The sequence below is a fragment of the Schistocerca cancellata genome, chromosome 5 (genome assembly GCF_023864275.1).
Source record: "Schistocerca cancellata isolate TAMUIC-IGC-003103 chromosome 5, iqSchCanc2.1, whole genome shotgun sequence".
Taxonomy (NCBI): Eukaryota; Metazoa; Arthropoda; class Insecta; order Orthoptera; family Acrididae; genus Schistocerca; species Schistocerca cancellata.
The window spans coordinates 626,534,131-626,556,844 of record NC_064630.1 but is presented as its reverse complement, the minus strand read 5'-3'; the positions used below and the strand labels follow the sequence as shown (position 1 = coordinate 626,556,844).

Below are 22,714 nucleotides of genomic sequence, written 5' to 3'. Positions count from 1 at the left end.
ATGGTTCAGTGAAAAGTGTCAGAGAGCAGTGGAAAAGAGGAAAGAAGCCAGGATGATGTGATTGCATAATAAGGAGAGTGAGGACAGGAGAGAGACCTACAAGACGGGTAGAAGAGAAACAGCAAGAGTTCTATGAACAGAGAAAAGGAAGTATCTAACTGGAACGCTAGAGTCTATAGAAGTGGAAAACAAGGAATGGAAACTCAAAGAAGTTGTTTCAGTATACAAAGAAAAGTGAGAGAGGTTATCAAAGTGAAAACCTATTCATAAAAGATAAAAATCAAAATATCCTAACACAGCTGGAAGATATCCTCGAAGATGGAAAGAGTATTTCTCAGAAATGTTAAATTCCACTGATCCGCACATAACCTTCAATTACGCAGTGTCTGAGAGTGACAGCATTAATAATGAAGAATGTAGAACCACAGAACAGGAAGTGATTCACACCATCCAAAGCCAAAAAACAACAAGGCAGCAGGCAAGGACCAGATATTAGCAGAGATGTTAAAAGAAGGCAGAAGCAAACTACACAAAGAAATTTTCTAACCTTATCACAATGATATGGAAAACTGGATCACTGCCTGAACATTGGAAAACTGCAATAATTTGTCCCACACACAAGAAAGGAAACAGAATGGAATGTGGAAATTACAGAGGAATCAGTTTGCTGAACATAACATACAAAATCCTGTCAATGATCATTCTGGAAAAACTTAAACCTCATGCAGAAAATATTATTCAAGGTTACCAAGCTGGATTTCGAACAAACTGTTCCACAACTGATAATTTATTTACTATACTGGGAATTCAACAAAAACATCCACTGTCTATTCATTGACTTCCAGTGAGCCTATGACAGCATCCACAGAAGTAGCCTCCACAACACGTTACGAGAATTTAGTATACCCAATAAAATCATTAGGATGATACAACTGTGCATGGATGGCTCCCAGGCAGTAGTGAAGTTCAGAGGATCCATATCCCCTGCCTTTCCAGTTAAAATAGGCTTACGACAAGGAGACGCTCTTTCGTGTGTCCTCGTCAACCTGGCATTAGAGAAAGTGGTTTGGGAGAGTAATTTACATCCATACAATGGTCTCCGATTCGAACACAGTGAAGTAAAACTCCTGGCTTATGCAAATGATATAGTGTTGCTGAGTGAAACTGAAGAAGAACTGAAAGACATGTACAGATCTCTCAAGCACAGTGCCAGCAAAATGGGGCTTTTGATTAACCAAGAGAAAACAGATTATATGGAAATAGGTCGAGTCATAAACCCAAATCCTTACTTTGAAATTGACCAACATTCTGAATTCAGAAAAGTTCTTCAGTTTAAATACCGTGGGTCACATTTCAACAGTAAAAATGTCATAAAACATAGAATAGCCCCAGGGTCAAGGTGTCTGTACTCACTAAGCAACCCACTCAAAAGTAAAGCTTTTTCAATCACCACAAAGATGAAGATATACAACACTATGATCTGCCCCATAGTACTGTATGGTTCAGAAAGCTGGACACTTACAAACAATGAAAGAGAAAAACTGATAGAAAAGTAATGAGAAAAATTTGGGGACCTGTGTCGGAGAATGGCGTATGGAGAATTCGAAAGAACAATGAAATTTATCAGCTAATGAAGCAACCAACTACCATCCAGAAATTAAAAAGTAGGAGTCTGCAATGGGCTGGACATGTGGCTAGAATGGAAAATAGAATCAACAAAAAAGCATTTGAAGGAACTCCCCAGGCAACAAGACCATTGGGCTGACCTCGTACAAGGTGGAAAGATGACATTGAGATGGACATTGCAGAATTAAAAATTTCTGCAGGGTGGAGAGAGACTGCGAGAGATAGAAGGCGGTAGATAGTTGATGCAGCACATGGTCTACAGGGCTTGTGGTCGTTGAGGAGAAGAAGAAGAAGAAGAATATGAATATCACCCTCATTACACCAGTTATGTTCCCCATAAAATCTTTAAAATGAAAAAAAGTCTAGTGATTGTAATAAAATGCCAACAAAGTTAATTAAAGAGTGTGCACCTGAGTTTAGTAACATATTGAGTTATCTGTGACATTTGTGTGAGGATTTTAAAAAAAGGGGCTCAAGTTGTTATAGTAGGTGAAGCAGGGAACAGTGTGGTTAACAACAGAAGTAACAGCATTAGGGATGGCCTGATTGAGATAGGACTAGCAACTAAACGTGCAATTGTGAGTTTTGTGGAGGTCCTACAGCACCATGACGAGCCTTGGGTTCACACTGTTGTGAACCATGTGAACACTGAGTTGAGCAGGATACTGCAAACTGAAATGAAATCTCATAAGTTATGGGTGCAGCACTGTTGTTAGAAGTGGGAGATGAGGATTTGTAAACATGGCCTACGCCTGAATAGGAGAGGGAAAGATAGATTGGTTAATTTCTTGGGTTAATTTCTTGCAGAAAATATACAGGGGGACACCATCACAGAAAGCAAAATCCCTGTGGTTACTGATGTCAAGAGAGGTGCCATTTTAAGGTGTCATTTTATGTTCGAATCAGGATTCAGGCACCCTGTTTTGAAAGAAGTTGAAATAACAGGAGAGTCCCAAAAAAAGGCTTAATAATACACAGAAAAGTTTAGTGTTAAATTATTTCACCAGAATGTTAGAGGATTGGTTAATAAGGTAGAAGAGCTTCCTGTCTGTTTGGAGAATTTAGAGAGCTCTGGAAAGATAGACATCCTGTGCCTATCTAAGCACCACAGAACCATAGGGTTAAATAAATTACATATAAAATAACACAGTCTATAGTATCTCACTCATGCACAGCTAATATGGGAAGAGGTTGAGTTGCTACAAGAATCAAGACTGAACGTAAATTCAAAGACATTGAGACAAGTGGATTTTGTAATGATCAGCACATACAAGTTGTGCTTGTGAATTAATGCCAAAAAATTGTTAAGCTTCAGTTATAATTGTATATACACACTTTGCATTTTGAACTGTTTATGAGGAATTTGGATTCCTTACTGTGCTGTCTTCCAGACAGCAGCAAGCAGTTAATAGTCTGGTGAATTCAATATAGTTTTTCTAAAGGACTTTGATAGGAAAAATTATCTGGAAACAAATTTTGGCTCCTACAATTTGATCTCAGTAATTAACTTCCCAAGTGGATAAAGACAGTATGATGTTAATTGATAATGTTTTTTTTTTTTTTTTGTGGAGCTCAAAACAAGAAAGTGACTCTACATCCAGTAAAAAATACTCTCTCTGATCATGATACACAGTTAGCTGGGATGTATAAGATAGTGCCTTACAGTACTGATACTCCTCAGCGGAAGTCAGTCAGAATAATTAATGACTTCAGAACTAATGCTTTTAAGAATAGTTTACAATCGAGATGACCTGGTATGAAATTTATAACAAAGCAAATTCTTGCATAAAATTTAGTTTCTTCTATGATAAATTTGTATAATTATTTGAAAACAGCTTTCTGTATAAGCTAATCAGAAAGGACTTCAATAAACAGCCTTGTAAAAAAGATGGACCACTAGAGGCATTAAGGTATTTTGTGAAAGAAAAAGGGAAAGCTGTTGTCAAGAACAAGTAGAGATCCTGCAGTAGTTGCACACTACAAAAACTACACAAAATTGCTAAGAAAAGTTATAAAATCAAGGAACATGCATATAATGTCAGAAATCAGTAATTCGGATAACAGACTTGTCGTATTCTCTTTAGCCACTTTTATGTCACCTCATTGTATCAAGGAGAGGATGTTGCTTAGTGCCTGGTATCCTTGTTCTAGAACACAAACTGCATACAGTTAATAACTGGGTTCTTTATTCATAAATAAAGAGCTATGTTTAAGTTTCCATGTGCTGTGGTACAAGCTCTCTTCTGTATAGATCACATAGCCTCAATGCTTTTGAAGTAGAAGTTCGCTATATTTACTATAGGGCTACTATGTGCTGTCTGTTTCTGTGCTAGAGGCTAAGTCTGCAGCGCTGTCTCAGTAACATGCTGGAACTCCACGGCATCCAGGCTCAAACTAACTGGTGTAACAGGCTCAAACTAACTGGCTAAAGCCGGCCCTCCAGTCTGCGGCAGTGATCCTAAATGCTGGCAACTGAGAGGGTGTTGGGGGCGCGTTTCCAGCGAGTCTTGTTGTTGGCCTCTATTGATTCTCTCGTAATCTGTATTCCATATGGTGTGCTGGCACCAGCGTATGCCAGCACATTCCTTCCCCCCTGAAATGCTGCGCTATTGTCGCATAATGAGGCTACGAACAACAACGGGGAGGGAGGCCGGAAGCTGGATGTTGTGATGGGCCAGGAGCCGTTACTTTGGAGCTGTATAGGAAGGTGTACTGCCATCCATACCCTGCCACCTGGCTTGCAAGACAACAGAAACATCCTCTGGAAAGCTGCTGTCAGGGCACAAGTCCAGGCATGAGGGCGATGACGGCGACAGCCGTTGTGGGTCAAGGTCCATGGGGTCAGCAAGCAGGGACGGTGGGGTGAGGGTGCATCGTCCATCCACTCCTCCTGGGGTGCCCTGGTGGCACCAGTGGGTGGCTGCGAAGGCCATGTGGTCCCATGAAGCTGTGAATCTTGGGAAAGAAAAGCAGCAGAATCACGGGGCAAAGGACATGCACGAATTTGGCTCTGGTGGCGGTACTGCGAACCATTGGGACCTTCAATAAGGTCAATGTGTTCCTGGATTACACCTCTTTCCCAGTGCCCATGGTTGGCATAAATCCTGAAAAGAACAAGATCGCGCAGCCCAAAGTGATACTTGTGGACCATTGGCAGCACTGGATGCTGCAGTGGGTGTAGCAAGTGTAGTAGCGACTGATGGCGGCAGCAATGTAGAAATTCTGCCCATGATGGTCCGTCTCATGGGTGGTGTGGTAGAAGCCATAGGCAACACAAGTGGCGACTTAGTAGAAGAGTCTACCGTTATGAGTCAACAACTGTTCGAAAATGGTCCTGCAAAGTCTTTGTGCACCAATTGCCATGGCAAATGAGTCTTAGGCCAAGCTGCAAATGTCTGTGATGGAGCAGATTGGTTCTCCGCACGTGCGCGACACTGTGACGTCATCCATTCAATGTAGGCATCCATGCACTGCCAAGTACAGTGCCAGCGTGCTAGCTGTTTAGTGCGAACAATCCCTCAATGTCCTTGATGGAGCAATTCCAACACATCCTTTTGCAACACTTTGGGAATAAGCACATGGGATTCTCCACTGTTATTTTGAACTAGAAGCACACCCTGTTGAACTGAAAGGCTTTGGTGATGTGCAAAATATCGGCGCATAGCTGAGCTCTGGATACTGTTCAGTGAGCAAGGCCAAGACGTGACTATAGTGCAACAAAATCTTGAGATCTGGGTCTGCTTCCGAAGCCTGTGGTATTTTTCTGTAGTGCAAGGGAAAATATTCCAGCAATTCTAAGTCCTGTGTGTCGATTTGACAACAAGATGCAGCAGATGCATTAAAATCAGAGTCTGGGCCAATCCGAAGGCAAAATAGGGTGTCTGCATTGCCATGCTTTGCTGTAGGTCTGTACACAATTTCATAATGATACTGCGAAAGCAGCAAAGCCCAGCATTGCAATTTTTGAGCAATGTGTGTAGGAACCTTCTTTGAGGGACGAAACAAGGATCACAAAGGCTTGTGATTTGTTACAAAATAGAACTTGTGACCATGCAAATAGTGATGGAATTTCATCACACAGTACACAATAGCAAGAGCTTCTTTTTCAGTTTAAGAGTAATTTCACTGAGTTGAGTTAACAACTTTGAGGCAAAAACAATAGGTCTGTCTTTTGCACCAATTCTGTGTGAAAGCACAATGCCAGGTCCCTAAGAAGAAGTGTCGACTTGCAAAACTACTGGATTGGCAATGTCAAAATGCAGTAAACATCCGTCACTAAGAATAGCATTTTTGAGTTTCTGAAATGCATCTTGACAGTCTTTAGCCCACATGAAAAGTATATTTTTGTGATGCAAGCAATGCAATGAAGCCGCAATCTGAGCAGCATTCGATATGAATCGAATTTAATATGAGGGTGAGTCAAATGAAAACCTTAAATTTGTAATAACAGATCGAAATTTCGCGCCGTTATCCTCTAAGTTGGTAAGTGTGCTACAAACAGCGTGCAGAATGGCCTGTAGGTGTGACTTGCACCAGGGAAGAACAGCATTCTGTTATCCAGTTTTTGCGTAGTGAAGGTGTGATACCTATTGAAATTTGTCAATGAATGAAGGTTCAGTACGGTGATGTTTGTCACAGCAGCAAGTCTATGAATGGATTAGGAAGTTCGCAAATGGTGTGAGTTCAGTGGAAGATGCCCCTCATCCAGGTCAGGCACAATGAGTTGTGACTCCACAGAACACTGCAGCAGTTGAAGCCATAGTGAAGGAAAACCGGCTAGTGACACTGAATGACATTGCAGCAGGTTTACAGATTAGTCATGGGTCAGCGCACCACATTGTGCATGATGTGCTCCAGTTTCACAAAGTGTCTGCAAGATGGGTGTCACGGCAGCTGACTCCTGAAATGAGAGAACAATGTGTTGATGCTTGTGAACAACTTCTTTGGCGCTTTGAACGAGAAGGTGATGGCTTCCTTGCAAGAATCGTTACTGGGGATGAAACCTGGGTTCACTTCCACCAACCGGACATGCAGAGAGCGAGCAAGGAATGGCGCCATTCCTCATCACCAAAACCAAAGAAGTTTCGAACAGAACCATCAGCAGGGAAGGTTGTGCTGACTCTCTTTTGGGATGAAAAAGGCGCCATTTTGGAGCATTACATGCCTAGAGAGACGACTATCACCAGTGAATCATACACAGATCTAAAAAATCATCTGTGGCCTGCAATCAAATCAAAGCGACGTGGATTGCTGGCAGCAGGTGTCCTTGTGCAACATGACAATGCAATGCCCTACACTGCCCATACAACGTTTGCAATAATCACAGACCTGCATTTTGAGTGTCTTCCTCATCCACCATACTCACCAGACCTTGCCCCAAGTGATTTCCATATGTTTGGACCACTCAAAGACGCAATGGGAGGAAAGAAGTTCCGTTCTGATGGAGAGGTATGCCGCGCGGTGCACGAGTGGTTGCATGGACTACCAAAAGAATTTTTTTCTAAAGGAATTTTTGCACTTTGTACGCGCTGGAGGACTTTCATTGAGTGTAGGGGAGATTATGTTGAAAAGCGATACAGCTTTGTACCACTTCTGCACAATAAATAATATTTAAAAAAATATTTAAGATTTTCATTTGACTCACCCTCGTAAGTCATCTCACTTAGTACTGACTGCAGTTCAGACACATTGCGAGGAACAGGCAGGTCACAGATTGCAAGCAAACGAGATTGGAGAGGGTGCACACCCTGACTGTTTATCACATGATATAAGTACTGTAGTTCAACTTTGAAAAAAAAAAAAAAGGTCACACTTTTTGAGACGACACTCAAGTCCTGCTTCTGACAAACACTTGAAACAGAGCTCGCAAATTGGCAATGTGTTCCTCTAGTGACAAAAATATTGTCAAGGTAGTTTGAACAAAATGGTACTTTTGCGGGCAGCTGTTCCAAGTAACATTGAAAAATGGCGGGTGAGGGGCAGTGTTATCATTTATGGTGAGCAAAACATCTAGAGCAAGATTTCACCAAGTTGTTGTTGACATGGCTGTCCGTGTTGCTGTGTACTCGCTTCCTGTTGTGGCTCAATGGGGAGATCGCGAGCAAGGGGCGACTCGACCTGACATATCGGTGCCTGGTCAAACTTATCAGATGCTAAGGCACCCGAACCATATTGCTCTAAGATTTGCAACATGTGAGGAAGTGAAGGATCAGAGTACTTTGGATCTGTTCCCATATTCTGCTATGAATGTTATATTCTGCATTGAATGTTATAGCGTCTGGAAGCGTGAGGTCACTGTAAAAGTTGCCACAACTACACCTAAATTTACATTTCCTAGTGATGCCTGTTAATTCTGTATACCACTGATGGTACATCTGTACTGGCTTTTTTCGCAAGTGAAAAAACTGGTATCTGGCTGCAGCTACTTGAACTTGCTGATCATAGTACTTAGTTAATGCAGCAATTACTTCATCATAACTGAGTTTGTCAGGAGACGTAGTTGGGAACAGTTTATGTATTAACCTGAACACTGGGAACCCCGCAATCAAAAGAAAGTATTGTAACTTCACAGTACATGGAACTGTTCAGTGAGCTTGGAACAGTGTCAGGTATTCGTGCCACTACCCTTCCGTGTCATTAAATTGCTGGTCTGCGACACTTTTTGTGTGTGTCAGTTGGTCTGTTGTGCGGCCGCCACTGCTTGTGCTTTCAGAAGCTGTACCATCGTCAGCAAGGCAGCAGTTTGTTGGTTCTGAAAAGCTTGTGTTAGATCCATTACATTGGCCATCTGTGGCTGAGGCGCAGGGGCAGGATAGCCATGGTTTACATAGCAAAAAACAAGCAAGCAAAGCATCTGAAAAGAGAAATTTGATTAGTTTTGCAACTCCTTTCCTGGAGTACATGCAAGAACACAACAACAAATTAGCAATACGTGAATACGTGCACCCCTGCACTCTGAAACACAAGAGAACCAAGCAAACTCTTTGTGACTCCAATTTTCTCATCACACAGTTGTATTCTCTTTAGCTGCTCTCATTGGCTCTGTAGAGCTGAATCATGGAAAACAAGGAGAGGATGTTGGTTGGTGGCCAATATCCTCGTCCTGTAACACAAACTGCGTGCAATTAATAACTGGATTCTTTATTCATAAACAAATAGCTGCTTAGCTTTAAGTTTCCATGTGCTGCGGTACAAGCTATCTCCTGTATAGTCCACGTAACCTCAATGCTGTTGAAGTAGAAGTCCGTTTTGTTCACTATAAGGTTACTATGTTCTGCCTGTTTCTGTGTTAGATGCTAAGTCTGCGGCTCCGTCTCAATGACATGCTAAAACTCCACTGCATACAGACTCAAACTAACTGGGGAAACAGGGTTGAAGTAACTGGCTAAAACTGGCCCTTTGGTCCTCAGCAGCGATCCTAAATACTGGCAGCTGAGAGGGTGTTGGTGGCATGTTTCCAGCGATTCTTGTCGTTGGCCTCTGTTGATTCTCTCGTAACCTCTATGCCATGTGGTGTGCTGGCACCTGTGTACACCAGCACAAGACTTATGGTTATATGGAATGTAGTGAAACAAAAGGCTGGACAACCAGTCAAAGAACAGGATGACATCACCATTGAATTAAATGGAAGGGCTGTAAATTATGAGTCACAGGTAGCAAATGTGTTTGATAATTATTTCTTAAATATGGTAGAAAATACGGAGACCAACAGTTCAATAGAAAAATCACAAAGTATGTTAAAAAAGCAACTCATAAAATTCAGTCATATGCGTGTATCACTGACTTCTCCCCCTGGATTTAAGAAAATTAAATATTCTCCCAAAAATAAAAGCTCATCTGGATTTGATGGTGTTTCCAACAGAGTACTAAAGATTTGAATCATATAATAAGCCCTGTCCTATCTAAACTTTTTAATAAATAAGTAACCCAAGGCATTTATCCACAGAGATTGAAACTACTGCAACCTACATCCTTCAGAATCTGCTTACTGGATTCATATCTTGGTCTCCCATGGTGTCTCAAAATGTGTCCTACTAAACGATCCCTTCTGCTAGTCAGTTTGCGCCACATATTTCTTTTGTCCCCAGTTCTGTTCAGTACCTCCTCATTAAATATGTGATCTACCCATCTGATCTTCTGCATTCTTCTGTAGTACCACCTTTCAAAAGCTCCTATTCTATACTAGTCTAAACTGTTTACCACCCATGTTTGACTTCCATACACAGCTACATTGCATAGAAATATTTTCAGAAAAGCCTTCCTAACACCTAAATCTGATTTCAGTGTTAATAAATTACTTTTCTTATGAAATATTTTTCTTGCCATTGCCGGTCTACAATTTATATCCTCTCTATTTTGACCATCATCAGTTATTTTGCTGCCCAAAAAACAAAACTCTTCTACTACTTTAAATGTCTTGTTTCCTAATCTAATGCCCCCAGCACCATCGAATTTAATTCGACTGCATTCTGTTATCCTTGTTTCGCTTCCATTGATGTACATCTTTTATTTCATCTTCTTAACTTTTAATTCCTACTCCAAATTTTTCTTTGGTCTTGGAATAGGCTACAGCCCTGTCTCTCTTCCTTCTCAGTTGAGGCTTCCCTCTCATGCCCCCCCCCCCCCCCAACCCCGAAATCTTGTAAGTGCCGTGCCATCTGGTTTCTGTACAAGTTGTAAGCCCTTCGCTCCCTGTATTTTACCCATGCTACCTTCAGAATTTTGAAGAGAGTAGTGCAGTCAGTGTTGTCAAAAGCTTTCTCTAAGTCTACAAATGCTATAAATGTAGTTTTTCCTTTCCTTAACCTATCTTCTAAGATAAGTTGTAGGACCAGTAGTGCCTCGTGTGTTTCTACATTTCTCCAGAATCGAACATAAATTTTTGCAATTCAGCTTCTATAGTTTTTCCATTCTTCAGTAAAGAATTTGTGTTAGTATCTTTCAACCATGACTTATTAAACTGATAGTTTGGTAATATTCACACTTGTCAGAATGTGATTTCCTTGGAATTGTAATTATAACATTTTTTTGTGAAGTCTGGGGATATTTTGCATCTTGCACACGAAATGAGTTTTGTCATGACTTCCTCTCCCAAGGCTATCAGTAGTTCTGACGGAATGTTATTTACTCCCGGGACCTTGTTTTGACTTAGGTCTTTCAGTGGCCTGTCAAATTCTTCTCGCAGTATCATAATTCCCATCTCACTTTTATCTAGGTCCTCTTCCATTTCAGATTCATCTCGCTTGCATGTACTCCGTCCACCTTCCCACCTTTCAGCTTTCCCTTCTTTGCTTAGGATTAGTTTTTTATTTAAACTCTTTACTCCAAAGGCCTCGATGCTCCTGTAAGCAGTATCTATCTTTCCCCTAGTGAAATATTCTTCTAAATCCTTACATTTGCCCTCCATCCATTCCTGCTTAGCCATTTTGCACTCCCTGTCAATCTCATTTTTTTAGACTTTGTTTTCATTTTTACCTGCTCTATTTGCTGCATTTTAAATTTCGTCCTTTTCAATATTTCCTTAGTTATTTGAGGATTTTTACTAGGCCTTGTCTTTTTATCTGTTTGCCCTTTGCTGCCTTCACTATTTCATCTCTCAAAGCTACCCACTCATCTTCTACTGTATTCCTTTCCCCTATTCTAGTCAGTCATTGCCTAATGCTCCCTGTGAAACCCTCAACAACCTCTGATTCTTTCAACTTATCCAGGTCCCATCCCATTCATTTCCTACCTTTTTGTAATTTGTTTAGTTTCAACCTACAGTTCATAACCAATAAATTATGATTAGAGTCCATGTCCGCCCCTGGAAACGTTTGCAGTTTAAAATCTGGTTCAGTATACAACCGTCTTTTGTGTTTCTGAAACCAACTTTTAGTGATTATTAAATTAAGTTCTGTGCAAAATTCTACCAGGCAGCTTCCTATTTCGTTCCTTTACCCCAGTCCATACTCACTCACAATTTTTTCTTTGCTTCTGTTTGCTACTGTTGAATTCCAGTCCCCCGTCACAATTAAATTTTCATCTCCGTTGACTATCTGAATTATTTCTTGTATCTTGTTGTACAGGTCTTCAATCTCTCATTTGCAGAGCTAATTGGCATGTAAACTCGTGGCGCGTGTGTGTGTGTGTGTGTGTGTGTGTGTGTGTGTGTGTGTGTGTGTGTGTGTGTGTGTGTGCGTGTGCATCTGCATCCAAGCTTCTTAATTAATTCCATGTTATCATATGGCACACTGAGGTGTATGCCTAAAGTGGAAACCCCAGACTGGAATGTCAGCAATATTATGAAAAGAATAGGTTGCTACTCACCATAAAAATGACACATTGAGTTACAGATGGGCAGAACGAAAAGACCTTTACACATTTACCTTCTGGCCAAAGCCTTCTTCAGGAAAGAAAATACACACACATTCACACAAGCAGGCACATCTCAAGCACATAACCACTATCTCTGGCTGCTGCAGGCAGAATGCAACTCTCATAGTGAATGAAAGTGTAATCTGGAGTTGAGTGGAGTGGAGGGGAGGAGGGGGGGCGGGAGAGATTCCAGGGTATGGGCGAGGAGGGAGAAGAGAACTACCTGACAGCGTGTGCAGGTACTAGATGACAGCAGAGCAAGGCTGCCAGTCCCAGCATCGGGAGGCTGTTGGTGAGGAAGGGGTTGGAGGTGGGAGGGGGGCGGGGGGGGGGGGGTGATAGGAAGCAGAAAAGGAGAAGAATAGAGAAGGGGAAAAGATCAGTGAGTGTGCTGTTAGAGAGCAGTGCACAATAAGTGTGAGGGGACATGAAATGGGAGGAGATGATAGGGCAGAGGGGTGGAACCTGTTGGGTGGGCTGTGTGGGTACAGCCTGCAATAAATTTGGGAGCAGAGAATGTGTTGTAATTAAAACTCCCATCTTTGCAGTCCAGAGAAGCTGGTGGTGCAGGGGAGGATCCAGATGGCCTAGGTTGTGAAGCAGCCATTGAAATCAAACACATTATATTCATCTGCATGTTATGCCATAAGTTGGTCCACTTGGTTTTTGGTCACAGTTTGTCGGTGGCCATTCATCCTGGTGGACATTAGTTGGTAGTAATACCAGTATAAAAATCTATACAGTGATTGCAGCAGAGTTGGTACATGACATGGCTGCTTTCACAGGTAGTGAATGGATGGGATAAGCCTGTGACCGGACTGGAATAGGAAGTGCTGGGTGGGTGAATTGGACAGATCTTACACTCAGGTTTCCAGATAGATGTGATTCCTGTTGCAAGAGGTTGGGGTTGGGAGTGGCATAGGGATAGACTAGGATGTGGAGGTTGGAACACCGTTTTAGGGGGTTGGGGAGGATCTTAGGTAGGACATCCCTTGTATCAAGGCATGGTGATAGATGATCGAAGCTGTGATGAACTGTGTGGTCAGTTCTTTCAGTCTTGGGTGGTACTGGGTAACAACGGGAGTGCTCCTTTGTAACTTGCTCTTGTGGGGTTGGTGGAAAGATTAGTGGTGTGTGGGGATATTGCACAGGAAGTCTATTTGAGGAAAAGGGCTGGGGGATAGTGCCTGTCTGTGAAGTTTTTTTGTGGGATCCTCCGCATACTGGGCAAACCAGTTCTTGTCACTCTTAGAAACACCATCTCTGGGTGGCCAGGCTGTATGGGGGGGCTTTGTAGTGTGAAAGGGGTGGCAGCTGTCATAATGCAGGTACTGTTTGTGGCTGGTAGGTTTAATGTGGACAGTGGTGTGGATGGAGCTATCAGAGAGAGGTGGTCAATGTCCAGGAAGATGGCACACTGGGTTGAGGAGGTTAAGTGAATGGGAGGACCAAGTTAAGTGAGTGGGCGAGAAGGTGTTGATGTTTTTGAAAGAATGAGGATAGGGTACCTTGGACCTGAGTCCAGATCATGAAGAAGTCATCAATAAACCCGAACCAGATGAAGACAGTGGGGTTGTACCCTCCCAAAACCCCAAATCCCTGGCCTGTTTCAGGTTTAGAGATAATATCTTCTTTATACAGACTCACGGCCAATACCGTATTTACTTGAATCTAAGCGGCACTCGAATCTAAGACGCACCTGAAAATAATACTCAAAATCAAGGAAAAAAAAATTTCCCGAATCTAAGCCGCACCTGAAATTTGAGACTCAAAATTCAAGGGATAGAAAAGTTTTAGGCCGCACCTCCAAATCGAAACACAGTTGGTCCATTGTAATATGAGACACAATTTAGGTCGAATGAATGACGATACAGCTACAGTAGTTTGGTTCGAGTCGTAAGCTTAGCAGTTAAGCTTTACCAGGTAGCCATTGCTATGCGTCAGGCGCTCCATCCTTATTTATACGGGTACCCTTCCTTTTTCACGTGCTATGTCTGGTTTGAATCGATTGCTTATTTTTCTTTGATCTGATAAGTGCTGTTCTCTTTGTTATAGGTGTTTACGTCACTCTACGCTGAAAATGCGTTTTTGTACTGTGTCCTGCATTGTTTGTCGTATTCTAATAATGTGTGTGTACGACCTGTCGCCACTCGCGGCATGGCTTGCTTTTGTGCGCGCTAACGCTGCTTACAATTAAAAAAAAAAAAAAAAAAAAAAGAGAGAGAGAGAGAGAGAGAGAGAGAGAGAGAGGAATTGTCTCATTAGCGAAACAATGGCAAGAAACTGCTATTTGTTGTTACTTACACTGCTGCTTTCTTTGATAATGATCAACAAGAACCAAATAATAGACTGCGTATGATAGAAGATGTTATGAACAAGAGTTTAGCTAAAATTTTTCGCCGTTTGAAAATCTTTGCAGATGCCTCTTTTATACATCACATTCTGCACAGAAATTAGAGTCATCTCAGATTTAAAAATCTAGTCAATTGCCGTGCTTCATTTCTGACTGTATCACTGTTAAGCATAAGAATAATACGAATATAAACATGACATGATATGTATATTCTTTTGCGTCTCATTCTTCCGCGTTGTCTCACACTAGTTTCGTCGTTTATTAGGCAAACGAGATTTAAATGAGATAGCAGCAAACACAAAAGAATACATGGCATGGTATTATTCTTATGGTGAAGAGAGTACTGCATGTGATTCACAATTCATAAAAGTTCCTATTAGCAACCATCTCTTCTCACAGGTAGGAAAAAATTCAGAACGTAGAGTTGGCCATATTGACAAACATCCCAAACAGTCTTGCCAGTCGGATTTTCATAGTACATTGAAATGCTGCTACATTCGAAGATGAACAATACGGAATTTGTATTTACTTCGTTGGATAATGTACGAAAATGCAATGGTCGAAACTCGGGGCGGAGAAAAAAGCTCGTCTTCGACCCTTTTTTTAAATTTATTTACTGAGTCAGAGGTTTTGGCGCCAGTATTTATCTTTGTGCCTGCAAAGCATGCCTGTGTAGCGCTACATATATTCGACGGCAGAAGTTAGTTGTGGCGGTACCAACATTTTTCAGAACTTCCACTTACTTTGCACTCGATTCTAAGCCGCAGGAGGTTTTTTGGATTACAAAAACCGGAAAAAAAGTGCGGCTTAGATTCGAGTAAATACGGTAAACTCTGTCCTCATTCCTTCACAACTTCAACACCTTCTCTCCCATCTGCTCTATTGACCACCTGTCACTGATGGCTCCATCCACACATGTACAAAGAGCACAGCCAGAAATCATATTAAAAACCAAGAAACAAAGTCGTATGACCAGCTGTGTGATAATTGATCCTCTAATCTTTGAATTAGTATTTTGATAAGGGCTGCAACAGTATATCTCCCATTTATACTGAATGACATGCAGGCCTGTCCAAAGGATAGCAGAAGATTCAGGTGCAAGCCCTGCCCAGACCATCCACCGAGCACTTCCCAGTCCAGTCCTGTCACAGGCTTATCCTACCCCATCAGAAGCCGGGCCCCCTGGAAGCCAGCCATGTCTTGTACTAGCTCTGCTGCATTCATTGCACAGCTTTTTGTATTGGCATGACTCCCAACCAGCTATCTACCTGGATGAATGACCACCACCAAGCCATGGCCAAGAACCAAGTGGACCACTCGGTGGCACAACATGCAAACTGAACATAATATGCTTGATTTCAGTGGCTGCTTCACAACCCAGGCTATCTTGATCCTCCTCTCCACCCCCAGTTTTTCTGAACTACGCCGATGGAAGTTGTCCTTACAATACATTCTCTGCTCCCAATATTATCCTTGCCTTAACCTATGTAACCTACTGCCCCGCACACTCTACCCATGTCCTTCTATCCCTCCCCCTTCCATGTCTCAATTCAGATTGCTGATTTCATTCAATGTGAGAGTTGTATTCTGTCCAGTGACCGGAGATAACAGTCATGTGTGCATGAGGTGTCCTTGCTTGTGTGAATGTAAGTTTCTTTTCTTTTCTGAAGAAGGCCTTGGCCGAAAGCTAAATGTATAAAAGACTTTTCATTATATCTGTCTGCAATTCAGCATGTCATCTTTACAGTGAATAGCAGTCGATCCATTTCAAAATATTGTTGATATATATGTTGGTGTGGCTGATTGTTTTCTATGTTTAATTTAGTAATTACATGTTGAATTCTGGTGTTAGCACCATTTTATATGCAGTTATTAATTTCCATACAGTTATCATTATTTGTACAGGTTTCCCCTGATTGAACTTCAAAAAATATTTTGGATAAAGTAGGGGCCTTATCACTCATAATTCTGGTGTAAAATTACCTGCTGAAAGTATGTCTGAATTTCATATACAGCTATTGGCTTAATGTTTGTTCTTCACATCAATAAACATTTGTGCTGACATTCCACAATCTTCAGCTGCGCAACCAAGTTAACCATTATAGATGTGAATTATGACAGTCAGCAACTTCTTGTTGGCCTCACTCACCTCTTTGGGGCAGCCTCTCAACTCCTTCAACAGGCTCATTGACAGCTCTGCCTCCAGCAACCTGTGGGAGTCTCTGTCTCTGACATGCCAGCGAGGCACATCTGGTGGTATATACGTAATATCAAAGTGTGATGGCTATGAAAGCCTGTGTGTACATATAAAATGTCAGAAGTGGTGTAAATATGGAGATGACTGGGTTATCTCAGGTGGTTTGTGCAGTAATGTGATCATTGATCCATTTAGTTCAGCCGTGAATAGTTCTGTGTTGTGAACCTGCTGACAGATTATAGTGTTGAGCCAACAAAGATTTTTTTAATAAACAGAATATATATCTTAGGAAATTTTTTCTTGTAAATCTTGTATATGGTCAATGAATAATTTGTTTAGAGATTCAAATTTATCCTTTCTAGACCATCTACATTGACTTGAAGAATGGTTCTGTGGTTTTCCACTGATTAACTGTGAAAAGTGGTTTTGCTTAAACTTTGCACTCGCTTTCATGCCATTCAGCATGAATGGATAATGTACTGTTGCAGCAGGTATCAGAATAGCAATCCAAAGATTTGAGGTTCAGTTGTCACATGGCTGGGTGTAGGACTTTGTTTCCTGGCCCTTAAGATGATTTCTGGCTGTGCTCCATGTATATGAAAAGTTTTAAGCATCATTAATGTGCACAGATTCCATATTGATACGTAGCTTTCTCAGTAGCTGGTGCACAGGCTAGCTGAAGATGACGGTATACCATCTCATGATCATTATCCCTAAGTAATGCTATCAGTTTACATACCATCCTACCACATATGATTTACAGTCTTGTGTTGTGAGCTATAGTAATATCAAGAAGATTAATTTCTTTTTCAGGGTTGAGAAGAAAAAGAAAGACGAAAATTCTTCAGCACCCAGAGATGACTCTAAAAAGAAAGCAAAAGCACCATCTAATGTCTCAGCAGCGCCAAAGCTGGATGTTGTCAAGTAAGTGTTTTTTACTTTTGGATATTATGAGACAGGTTTTTTCTTTAGATATTCTGAGGAGTATCATATAAATGGAATTATCTGTGTTAATATTGTTCTTATCACAAAGTACTGAATTTGTAAGATGGTAGACTGTTTCAGTTGATGCACAGTGACTTCTGTTTTTATACTATTTAAACAACATTCTTTATTTCTTCCATGTTATTAGTTGATTGTAGTAAAAAATTTGTTTCTAACTTAGGAGCTGGGTGAAGGTAGACAGTTTCTGCTAGGTTAGGTGGGAAATCAGTAGGAACTACAGACCTCATTTGGCCTGACAATATCAATAGTTTTTAGAGTGTGTAGATACACAGAGCATATAACCATATCATTGTTATGTAGAGTAGTGGATAAAAAGAAACAACAAATTGGAAGAATTAATAAAAATTATAAAGCAGCTTATTTCTTCAAACATGTGGGAAATCTTAAAAATTCCTCATTAGGAACAGGTTCTGCACTTTGGAGGTGTCATACAGAATCAAAAGCCCCCATTTTCACCAGTATTTTACAAAAAGTATGTGATAAGTTCAAGCCATTCTTGTGGGTCCCTGTGTGCTTTGCCTTATACACATGTCAGTTAGTTGGCATAGAAATCCGACTTCAACAATCAAAATGCTTCATAATACATTAAAGGAAATTGTTATAGATTCTCCATATTATGTGCTAACTTTGACCATAAACTAGCAAATGCTATACAGGTTCTATCTTATGTCGCTTCTTTCTGAAAAAGATGTGTATGTAATTGGGTAGGCTTTTAATTAAAGCATCAGGTAACTCATTAAGATAAACACAAAGATCACTAACATGGAGAAGCAGATACTTTTTTGCTGTATTAAGCATTCCAGCTAATCATTTGTCATACCGAAATATTTAGCTTCAGATTTATATATGAAATCACTGAATAAATTTCTGGGCAGTAGTTTTGTATTTGGGACATTTAATAATACCTCCTTCCGAGATTAGCTTCGTTTGATGATGTATTCCCATATGTAGATTTGTTACAGGGTAATTGATGTACATATTTCATCAGCTTGTTTAGGAACTGCCAAATTCTGTTAGTCAGCGGTATATTCTTCTTTCACAGGTTTGGAAGCTAACTTGGATATGCTTTTGTACTGAACGTGTCCCTTCACGTTTTCATTTCACTGTCACATTGGACGCAGTTGACCTAGGAATGTTTAGGAGTGTGGAAATCTTATGTACAGATGTATGACACAAATGACACCCAATCACCTGACCACATTCGAAGTCCATGAGTTCCTCGGAGTGTCCCAGTCTGCTCTCTCCCGATGTCTAATGACTACTGAGGTTGCTGATATGGAATACCTTCTATTGTGATCATTGCAGTGGCGTATGTGGGCATCTAGCACTGTGGCAAGACGTTTTGTCAGTGCATATGTCAGTGACCTAACACACAATTGCTTCAATGGCACACCCCCCTTGTGTGTCTTTTGTAGACCATGTAGACTGGGTGGCACTGGTGCCTGTGTTTCAAATGCTTCATGATGTTGTGTGGTTACCCAGAGAAGTCGAGGAGTGGTTATGTCAGTAGATGTTGGATCCCTGTTAATATTCTTGACTTGCTACTGATTCCTTCATTTACAGACCACATTATACTTCAACTAGAACTGAATTATTTAGGCAGACAACATTTGAAGAATTGCATGGCCTTAGACCCAAGACAATTTTATAATGTTACATTACATACAGACCCTTTATGCACAATATTTCAATAAATTGCCTAGTAGTCTTCATTAAATGAAACCATTTTTCCTGTAAAGTTGTTTCTTTTTTACATCCTAATTCGCTACCTGCAGACCATTCTGAGTGCCATCTTCCTCCACAGGTAAAATGTGCTGACACCCTTTCCAGAAACGAAACAGATTTATCTGTATTCTGCACTTTCTGCCTATTACTTTTCTTCAACATGCCTAAAGTTACTATTGGATTGTTGGATTTGACATTGAAATACAGCACATGTGCAAACACGGTTATGAATCATGGCACATTTGATTACTGCTTTCCCACTGGTCTTGTAATCAGACTGTCTTCTCAGTCATTGTTACCAACTATTCGCTTTGCTCCTTCATGCAATGCTTCTGTAATGTAATAATACCTGTTACTTCTCACTCTGAGGCTTCTTAATGTAGACTGTTTTAGAAATATGAACTACTTGTACTACTTCCATACCAAAGGCTAAGGAAAAGAAATTGTCTGGAAACTACAGGCATGTTGTTTCTATTTAGAGTTTTGTTCCAACTTTAGGGTGACTTTCCTTTTGTGAGATATTCGGGATGAAATTAGAGGACATCATGGAAAGCAGTGTGGATAATCTATCATCTTGTCGGATGTTGATCCGAATTGTGTATGCTTTTGATTCTCTTCCCCAGAAATGTACTTTGGAGTCATCGCTGGTTAAAGTTAGTTCAATGTTTTTTGTTAGTTTGGTATGAAGACCATGTACTCTTGACTATTTTTAAAATTTAGAACACTGGATAATGTTGCATGCTTTTTTTTGGAAAAAAGTATGAGTGAGTGAAAAAGCTGCTCATTTCTTTACTTGCAATATTCCATTAATAGTTTCTGATTGAGAATTTGAACTGGACATCTGCTGCATGGGAGAAATTCTCCTTAGAATTCTCCTAATTTCTGTTCTAAGAGTGAGTTTTTAAACCTGTTGTAAATAATGTGGAAGAAAATTTTGTATCTTTAGCATGAAAGTGTTGTTCCTTTATAACTATTTGTATTGGCTCCTTTTCTTAACTATTGAATGGTTTATTCCTGACATCTAGTACTCCATAATTTTCTCCATGGCCCATATTTGAATGAAATGGTGGTGGAGATTCATAATTGCATATTTTCTTAAATATTATGTTAACACTCTTTATCTCTTTTTTTTTTTTCAAATGTGACTATGTGTAACTCTTGTCTAGGTTGTTTCTAATTCTAATTGTATGGACAGCTGTCATTTATGTTAGAAATAGTGGTCATATGAACCTTACCTCAGTTTATACATTATTTAGATACAGAAATGTGTCTAGCTTTTTACATCAATTGTCAAACACATAAAGCTGGTTTCCATATTAGATGTATGTCCACTTTATTTCATATACTAAGATTTTGAAACCAGTAATCATTACTAGCAGTGCTGTGATAGTTCTCATACTTTCTGCATTACTCCAACAGTTATAAAACCATGACTGGTAGTTCTCAGTACAAATTTGGCGTACTGGCAAAAATTGTCAGGCATATGAAATCCAGACATCAAGAAGGTGATGATCACCCATTAACTCTTGATGAAATTTTAGATGAGACAAACCAGCTAGATGTTGGGTCAAAAGTGAAACAGGTCAGTCTAATATTCTCAGCCTTCATTTTCTTGTTAAATTGATTATCATATGATTGTTGCAAATACATTGCTTTAAACTGAAATTGTTGTGGAGTTAGAGTGATAGTCACCTTTTTTTTTTTTTTTTTTTTTTTTTAAAGTGTACTCACAACAATTTAACAGTGGTAACTGACTCTAAATGACCACTGTTTTACCATATAGTAAGGTAGCTTCTGTTCATTGCACTGACATCTACGTGTGTTTTTTTTTGGTTTTCTTAATTAAATTTTTGTTCAGTTATAGTGGTTGCTCTCGGAGGCTCTTATTAGCAATCCGAAAATTGAAGTCACAGAGGAGGGGAAGTTTATTTTTAAGCCACCATATAAAATTAAAGACAAGAAAAGTTTATTAAGGCTGCTGAGAAATAATGATCTCAAAGGTCTTGGAGGAATTTTACTGGAAGATGTACAAGAGTCCCTACCACACTGTGACAAAGCTTTAAAGGTATGTTCTATAATACAGTAATCTTTCTTGGATGCAAACAAGAGTATAATATTGTGCTTCTGTTGTAAATCACGTAGTAACTATATATTCAAGTCTATTACAAAAGCGAGTCAGATAGTGACTTGTTTGCTATATTTTCTTTACTACCAACCATGTTTAGCAATGTTGTCAGTGTTTTTTCTTATAGTTCCACGTAAAACAGAATACATCCAATTTACAATTCAGGGGTGTCAACAAGTGCCTAAGGAACAAATGAAATTATTTTATTTACAAGTTCTTCCACCAAGGCAAGTGACAGAACACAAAGGAAATTTCATTGGCATAGAGTAATACACAAAAAATAGAAATAGATCACACTTGTGTTTTGGTGTACTGCAAACAGTGGCACCAGTTGGACACTATAGCTGGATGCTCAAAGTTTGATGTTTACAGACAGGCCAAAACTCTGCAGAAACTAAAGTATGATGAGAAAGGCAGTCAAAAAAGACAAAAGGATTGGCATTTCGTCACCTGGTAGAGATAAGTTGTAGATATTTGTCAATGCTATGAGTACTACTTAAGCCATCGTCTCATGAACGAGGAGCTTGTGATATCACAGTGTGGAACTCCAGGTTCCACTACATTGTGGAGCATGGAATAAAGAATCTGGCATGTCAGATTTTTGCCACATGGAGAGAAACCTGGTTAGTAAGATGTGGCATCAGTTTTACGTTACAGGCAGAATTTAGGAGACACAATGTTGTATGGAGCTATATTACGTATTAGATGATTTTTAAAATTGTATATATAAACTATCACAGCACTGGCACACTGAGGGTCTCTTGAAAATGTGCCATTTTAGGTATGATTAGTTGTATTAAAATGACAGGAAACTACTTAGTAACAAAATAATCAGTCTTGAAGGCAAAAAGAGATGCTGTTTTATTAATGGTGCCTGGTTTTGATCTATACAGATCATCTTCAGGGCATAAAGCATAACACACAGGAGCAGTTGACAACTGTGGCTTCCAGCATATATTTCAGTTCCACTTAGCGGTTTTGCAGATCACTGAAGGAGTTGCCTCATGGCCTGAAGATGATCTGTGTATACTGAAACCCATCTTTAGCAATAAAACATCTCTTTTTGTGATCAAGACTGATTATTTTGTTACTATTGAATTTAGATCACAGATTCTTTCACGCATGTTATTAAAAAAAAAAAAAAGAACAGGAAACTATATACTGCTAATTAAAGCCTTTCTGCATTTGATGTTGTTAATGTTATAACTTGTGTGCTATGAAAGTGTACCATTTCATTGGCATGGCACAATGATGATCTATCAAAAGTGTGTTGGTTTTTGTAGAGTTTGTCATAGTTAAATATCAACTAATAAGATTTGTACATTCAATC

At 40.0% G+C, this 22,714-nt stretch overlaps 1 protein-coding gene across 2 annotated transcripts in view; it reads left to right on the top strand.

The window, feature by feature from the left end:
• Positions 1–22,714, top strand: part of LOC126188874 (general transcription factor IIE subunit 2) — a 65,868-nt gene that overhangs the window by 20,989 nt on the left and 22,165 nt on the right. For both annotated transcript variants that reach the window (XM_049930538.1, XM_049930537.1), the window contains exons 2-4: positions 17,343–17,453; positions 20,679–20,841; positions 21,124–21,324. In XM_049930538.1, the coding sequence (XP_049786495.1) occupies positions 17,343–17,453; positions 20,679–20,841; positions 21,124–21,324 (475 nt within the window). The remainder of the gene's footprint in view (positions 1–17,342; positions 17,454–20,678; positions 20,842–21,123; positions 21,325–22,714) is intronic.